Raw genomic sequence first — 7,787 nt, 5'->3', positions numbered from 1 at the left:
CGTCCTTACTCTGCTGTAGTTCGATTAGTCGCAATATCTCTCCCTTGGGTGCGATAATTAACGTTTCCAGGGCACACCACGAGAAGGCGAACTACTTCATGCCCCCATATAGACCCTAATGCACTAGGAAGGTTAATGTGCCTCATGATGGGGTTTGACTCAAGTCGGAATCTGGCCACTTTCCCGTGAGCACGTGGAATATGTCCGGATGTGGATAATATGACCCTAGGCTCTCGATACGATAACCGTTGAATATAGTTTCGAACAGCAATCAGTCGAATATTATCATGCCGGAGACGTTGCGTTCTATTCTCGGACCGGACTAGAAAATATTTCGGGTTGGAATTTTTCTCAACGAGCAGAACTGTAGCGCATGTCTGAAGTGAAAAAAACAAAGATAAACATAAAAGTTCATACATTAAAAAATGTCCTGAAATAGTTTACATTTTTATTTATTTATTTATTAAAAATTGTGCTTCTGATGACTTTTGATTACATTTACAAAAAAAAACATCTACTTCGTGAGGAGTTAAACTGATAACCGATTGATCCTTGCAAACATACTTGACGGTTTTTTATGCTCTTTATTAGTGCTGTTTTAACGCACATGCCTACCGTTATCTGCATTTTTCCTCGTTTCCTCAGTAGAGCTCTAATCATTATGCGAAGACATTGGTCATGGAAGATTAAGTCTGTCACTGGACTCTGGATCAGTTGCTCGTGTGGTTCCAATCGTCAAAGCAGTAATGAAGTGTCTTGCCGTTTTATTAACGCTGTTAGTACACAGGGCAATCGGTGCCAATTCCTTAGAAACCGCGATTAAGGATAATCTCTGCCTAAATGGGTCATATGATTCCGAGGGAAAATGTGAGTGCAATGCGGGCTATGCCATGTATCGCGGAAGATGTTTTCTAGTTAATTCTTCAGCCATCCATACCGCATCTGAGGACCCAGCAAGGTCGGACAGGTCTTGTACAACGGGATACAACGATGATCAATGCTGCTCCGGAACACTGTGTGATAGCTCTTGTCCTCCGGGATACGTTTTAAATAGAGGTTTCTGTGAGATTCAAAATCCAACATGTCCTCCTGGTACATATTTCAATAATGGATTTTGCTACTTCCAACCAATACCTCCACATGCGCAAACAGCTCCGCCAATTGAAACAATTAAAGTCGTTGAACCGGTGAGAGTCAATATTCCCGTTCCGGAGCTCGTCGAACCACTAGATTCGAACGAATTCCAACCAAACGAAGACGATGATGAAGACATTGAAGTAGTTCCGGATCGACGACCACATCCAGGGAAAAACATAGTGCACAATGTGAACACCGTCAATTCGCCTACGAACGTAACATCTCATAACATCAACAATGTCTTCATTCACATCACTCGTCACAAGTCTGATGGCTCTATCAAGGCTGTGGTGATAAGGAACAACGAAACTACCGTATACGAAGAGAAGCCATCAACGATTCAAGAGTCTGAGAAACTGAAAGTGGAACTTGTAACCACGGAACAACCGCAGAAAGAAAAATGTTGCATAATCGTATCGCCAAGGATCTGCCGAAAGCAGCAGGACGAATGGGCTTGTTTCCATCGAAAGCACTACCGTTGTGGAACTTTCTGCACTTCGAATGTGCTGTATTTGAAACCGCGCAGACCGATGCTTCGCAATTCTTCGCTCATCATGCCTCCGACGATGAATTTTGATTCACGCATGCAGTTCGGCCTTTGCCGATGGGGTGTTTGTCCATCCATTGGTGAGTACGAATACCTAAAGCATACGAAATAAAATCCACATTTAATTTGTCTTGAACTCTGATTAGATTGTTCGGGATGCCTTCGCGGGAGCTATCGCTGTCACGTACAATGCTACACATACGACTGTGCCCGGCAGGGAGGCTGTAACTTTGTCAATCAAGACGATTATTGTGACGATAAAGAAGATGAGCTGTGTACACTGGATGAATGAGCGTGGATGAAAGCAGCGTTTCATTTATTTAAATATTTACAATAATTATAATTAATCACAAAAGATTCAACTGTGGGTAAGAAGTTAAGTTTTGTTAATCTGAACTATGATCTAATTTTATCGATATCAATCGATCATTTCATGATAGGATTCCAGGCAGGAGTTCCAGTAATAGTGGTGTACCTAAAGTTGCGGTATCAGGGTTGTACCGTAATCTCGAGGGAAACCCAGATAAGGTGATTTTTTATCGGTAGTTCTCCTAAAATAAAGCATTTTTGCATATTATACAAAATATATCAATCGATAGACGCATTTATTTATTTCGATTCTCTCCCTTACATAACAAAACGTATCGCGGAAAGTAACTCCCGTGAAGATCGGCCAATGGAGGGCAAACCTTTGCACGTAGAAGTGAAAAATATATGTTAAATGTTGTGATTAGTTAAATATAGAAATTGTTGTTTCATTTTCATTATCATTTTATGATGTACAAGGGGGTCAGGGGCCATCAGTAGTGATTTCCCAGTTTACAATAGCAGTCTCGGGGCAACCAAGGAGGAATGCAATATCTAAAAAAGAAAATGACATCGAAACATACTAAAGGCTGACTAAAATAATTGGTACCCCCCTCGCGCGCCGCTAGCATGCCTCTAGTGTTGGGAATCGAAAATCTTTGACAGTGGATTGTTAACACTTGTATAGAGAACAACTGGTGCAAGTTTAATCAAAGTAGTCGATCGCATTCAGAAATAACGTCAAATGGAACTCGAACGAAGAAAAAATATTGTGCAAAAACACCTGGAAAATCCGGAGTGGTCCGCTGGCTAAAGTGCTGAAGATGCCGAAAACAACAGTTCAGTTGCGCACGGAACCCCTTTGGATACGGTTGTGTTTGTTCTCTGTTTTGTGCGTGCGTTCGCTTTCATAGTTTTCGGCTGCATTTGCCGGATTAGCGCTGGCACTCTGCCTCCCGGACGGTTATACGTGTGTGAGTGGTGGTTTTCTCGCTTTCCGAGAAGTTTTAGAATCGAGAAAGAAACATGATTCATCATGTTTGCAAAATTGCAAGCATCAGAAGATTTGGCGCTGCGTGGTTTGATTGTTTCTCCCGGACCAGAAATTTGTGGCATCGCGAGTGAAAATTTTAATTTCAGTTTATGTACGCGCTGCAAGGTGCGTGAAAGAGTTGGCACGATCGGTGTTGATGTTGGTACACTTGCAACTATTTTTGCAAAAATAAAAAATAAATTAAGTACTTTGACTATATGTTTTAAGTATTACTGCTACGTGAAGTCAACGATTTACAAAAAAAAAAAAAAAGTTTTTTCGAAAGAAATTGATATTGAAAGTGTACCAAAAGTGCTTCTGAACGGGTTTCGCAGTTGGGTGTGGTGAAATTCGTGGTTGTTTTCAGTGAAAATTTAGTATCACAAATTTGCTCACCGAGTTCCCTTTTTTTTGCCGTTCGACGACATCAGGAATGCGCTCCTGGATATATTGATTTGGTGAGTACGTTCCAGTTGAGGATTGTTCTTGTACATTTCTCGATTGCATTTTCGAGGGGACGTGTCTGCTTTTGTGGGCAGTGCGTTTGATGGTCGGTTTGGTAGTATCCTTATGAATATAATGTCTCATGTCCAAATAACCTCGATTTTCGGTCTATTGATTCAATACTTTAGTATTATATTTTCAAAACATACAATGATGAATTATGTCATTTCATGGCACATAAAGCAAAAAGTGTGTGTATAGGACCCAACAATCTAGGTTATTTGTATTTTGTAAAACATCTTTTTTTTAATTATATTTTTCATTGTACTACATATTTTATATACATTATATATCACATGATTATATATAAATTCATCATTTAAATTACAATAAATACTGGGACGGGAGGGAGCATCAGAGCATCATTGAAGTTGTAACTTGACAATGGAGTGGAGTGCCAACCGGAGTCTAGGAGGGAATGTGTACTGTCATTTTAGATAGTTACATTTCACTCCAACAGTTGCAATGAATTTGACGCGCTCTTCTTAAACAAACCATCCCGTGGAAAGCTTAACATGTATTGCGAATTTCGTTATTCATTTTGTTGGATCATATTGTTGGAAGGAGATTCTCTTATTCCCGCGGGTTTCGCGTAAGTGCCTCTGCTTACGGGCCCGTCCAACCCTTTTTGGCCCTTCATACAGCAGTATGTTGAATTCAGAATGATGATGCAATTTGATCTTGCTGTTGAGTGGAGCCACATGCAGGGCAAGACCCAAGCTAGGATGGTGGCTACTTACATACATACATACATATATACATACAAGGGGGTCAGGGGCCATGTCACCGATGTGAATATTCACATCCATCCATAAACACCAGGGAAGGGGAGAGGAGTGAGCAACACAGCATCTTAACCCATGGGGGTTAAAAAAGTTCTGCGAGGTACACTTATGGCGAACCAGCTGCTCAGGGACTATAGAAAGGAAAAAGGTTGGGTAGGTTTTCTGTGTAAAGCGCAAAAATTATTATCGTATCGGTGAACAATGGCCTCGTTTTGTTTGCGCTCTCGTGACATAGCGCATCGATTACATCTCGTCAATGAAAAAAAAAATTTAAAATGGATTGAAAGAGATTATTAGTGAGTTTTAAACTGCGATTTACCTATTAGAAATAAATTTGTAAAATTGTATCCGTGTACTGAACAGCCATCCCTCTCGCCCTCCCGCCACCTAAAAGTCTGAAGGAGTGTGACGTCAAACAACCAACGAACCGACATGCCCAAGGATGGAAATGGTCATTCACTCACATTACTCTTGGTAACTCAGCTCATTGTTTTGGCAGCTACTTTCCGTTCGCTCACAAATTAATGAAATCTCTCCAAATGAACTAACCTGAACGTTGATACAGATGAACCCCAAAGGAATGAGTCGAGAAAATGAATGACATCAAAGCAGATGAATGCGCATGATTGTCATTCTTTTGCCAGAATGGGATTCACAAGATTGTTTCGTGAACGTTCACACGTGAATCAATTTTTTTGTTATGTATGAATGCACGATTGCATTCTTGAGTCTATGCATACATAACTACTGATCTAGTTTACCATACAAGTAGGCGGTTTTAATGTCGAAGTGTTTCAACGTCATTTTAACACTACGCATCAAAGAAAGAAGCGCCTTGGGAAGAGTCGGAAAAGTATTTTACTTGGTTTCTGGAGTCAATCAAAATCTTCGTCGTACTTCAGGGAATACCATTGCGCCTTTGTATTTTATCAGTGACATTCCTCATCTTTCTGAAGACCCAACCGAATCCAATGTCGTTTAACCAAACGTTATCAAGATCTCAGGTATCATATATGTATCCTGGTGTTGCTACTGCCATCAGACCTCCCTGGACCAGGCCAAACGTTATGAGCCAGCTCTCCAACAGCGATCGTTATTGTCGTAGACGTTTTCGGGAAAGTATCATCTTCATGGACATCTTCCGTTAAAACAGTAACAAGCACAAATCTGCTGAACTTCACTAGGACCTATTTTCAACCCGTGTCCCAAATCCTCACGCACTACCTTCAACAGCGCTTGCAGATCTCTGTGTCCGTATCTACGCCAAAAATACTGGAAAAGTTCGCAGTGCACGTGTTTTGGGTCTACTACGAACTCCCGATCCGATAATTGCTTCAGAAGAAATAGACCATCGTTCCGTTTACCAAATAACACAGCTTCTTCTCCTTTTAGCACAGAAAACATGAAGCTTGTCAAATAACCCTTGAAACACCAAATCAATTATTCGGCTCACGACAGCAAGTTCTGTGCAAGCGATTCACAGAGACAGTCTACCCGGAACCAGTACCAGCGATTTACCATCAGCCAGACAAAAAATGGCAATTTAGACTGATTATTATGTTCTTTTAGAATGTTGGTGTCTTTCTTGATGTGAAAAGTTGCACTGCATCTTCTCCAGCTACCCCAGCATCAAGGCACAACTATCCCCCCGACTCCGATTTTGCAACATTTTTTGCTTGCTGTGGATTTGCATTTCGCAAAATGTAATTTTTTTTTTTTTTTTTTTTTTAACTCTTTATTTGTTCCAAATTTAAAATAAATTACATTTCATTTTTAACCTAGGTGCTCCAGTTACTACAGTAACTTACCAGCCTTAATTGTTATGATATATATCTAAGTGTTTTTACATTGTTCCTGTCTTGGCAATTCAGTATTTTAAACAGGTTTTTTAAACCTGCATGTCAGTATAACAATTGATAGCTTAAAACTAAATAACTAAAACTAGATCTTATCTAAGTATAAAGGGAATTAATCGTTGCAATTGAGGATTGTAACGATTTTTGCCGGAAATTATTAATTATTTTGTTGGACATTTGTGCTAAAGTCTCAACATTCGAAATTCTATGTACTTCGGTAGTACTGTACCAGGGAGGCAACTTCAAAATCATCTTCAGAATTTTGTTCTGAATCCTTTGAAGTGCTTTTTTCCTGGTAGTGCAACAACTAGACCATATTGGCACAGCGTAAAGCATGGCCGGTCTAAAAACTTGTTTAAATATTAGAAGTTTATTCGTCAGGCAAAGTTTAGATTTCCTGTTAATAAGAGGATACAAACATTTTATATATTTGTTACATTTGGCTTGAATGCCCTCAATGTGATCTTTAAAAGTTAATTTATGGTCAAGTATTAATCCAAGATATTTCACTTGGTTTGACCAGGAAATTGGAACTCCGTTCATAGTGACTATGTGACTATTACTAGGTTTCAAAAAGGAAGCCCTGGGCTTATGTGGAAATATTATAAGTTGAGTTTTGGAAGCGTTGGGAGAAATCTTCCATTTTTGTAAATAAGAAGAGAAAATATCTAAACTTTTCTGAAGTCTGCTGCAAATAACACGAAGACTTCTTCCTTTAGCGGAAATGCCTGTGTCATCAGCGAACAAAGATTTGTGGCAACCCTGAGGCAAATCAGGGAGGTCCGAAGTGAAAATTTTATACAATATAGGCCCAAGAATGCTACCCTGAGGAACTCCTGCTCTAACAGGTAGTCGATTAGATTTGGAATTTTGATAATTTACCTGCAGAGTTCTGTCAGTTAAATAATTTTGAACTAATTTCATAATGTAAAGTGGAAAATTAAACTTTTTCAATTTAGCAATCAAACCTTCATGCCAAACACTGTCGAATGCTTTTTCTATGTCTAGAAGAGCAACTCCAGTTGAGTGGCCTTCAGATTTGTTTGAACGAATTAAATTGGTAACTCTTAAGAGTTGATGAGTAGTTGAATGCCCATGGAGCATTTCCAGCCCAAAACGCAAACCGGTTGGTCATGAGTGTTTCCGATTTGAATGAAACATTTCTCACGTGTTCGCTGCTACTAATGGTTGCATTTTTCATTTAAATATGATTTTTTCCTCCAGAGTAACTTTTGAAAAGGGCGTATAAAAAAATTGATTATTTTTTTTCAAAAAATCATAACTTGAAAACTATTGATCTGATCAAAATGGCATCTGAGAAAAAGTTTTAGGTAGTTAAATTATCTTTGCTGAAAAAAATACACTGAAAGAAAAACTTAGTAAATTAGTATTTAAAAAATGTAAAACGATGATTATCTCAAAACACCCCCCCTTCGATCTTTATAATTTTTTTTTTCAAGAAAACTGAAAAAATGCCCTAATATTTGGTGAAGAGTGTATGCTGGTAACTTTCTTAAATTTTTTTTTATAATTTTTGAAATTTTTGTTGGTTTTTACAAGTTGGTAAAATTGCATATTTTTTAGTAAAATAGTAATTTATTTGGATTTTACGCATAATT

The 7,787-nt window shown here is 38.8% G+C and overlaps 1 protein-coding gene across 1 annotated transcript; it reads left to right on the top strand.

The window, feature by feature from the left end:
* The first annotated feature begins 721 nt into the window (after window positions 1-721).
* LOC135702288 (uncharacterized) lies at window positions 722-1,985 on the top strand. The gene is made up of 2 exons (XM_065223315.1): window positions 722-1,764; window positions 1,831-1,985. Exons 1-2 carry the CDS (start codon window positions 747-749, stop codon window positions 1,974-1,976), a joined length of 1,164 nt encoding a protein of 387 aa, XP_065079387.1. The 5' UTR covers window positions 722-746; the 3' UTR covers window positions 1,977-1,985.
* Window positions 1,986-7,787: the final 5,802 nt, after the last annotated feature.

This window comes from Ochlerotatus camptorhynchus, unplaced genomic scaffold (genome assembly GCF_037179485.1).
Source record: "Ochlerotatus camptorhynchus isolate MF236.1 unplaced genomic scaffold, CSIRO-AGI_Acam_v1.1 ptg000191l, whole genome shotgun sequence".
NCBI lineage: Eukaryota > Metazoa > Arthropoda > Insecta > Diptera > Culicidae > Ochlerotatus > Ochlerotatus camptorhynchus.
The sequence above is the reverse complement of the archived record's forward strand: the minus strand, read 5'-3'. Positions and strand labels throughout refer to the sequence as shown.

What these genes read in the sequence shown, in the direction of transcription:
- LOC135702288 (XM_065223315.1), top strand. Translation starts at nt 747, where the DNA reads ATGAAGTGTCTTGCCGTTTTATTAACGCTGTTAGTACACAGGGCAATC. An exon ending in GGGTGTTTGTCCATCCATTG is followed by an intron (nt 1,765 to 1,830) that starts GTGAGTACGAAT and finishes AACTCTGATTAG; the next exon opens with ATTGTTCGGGATGCCTTCGC.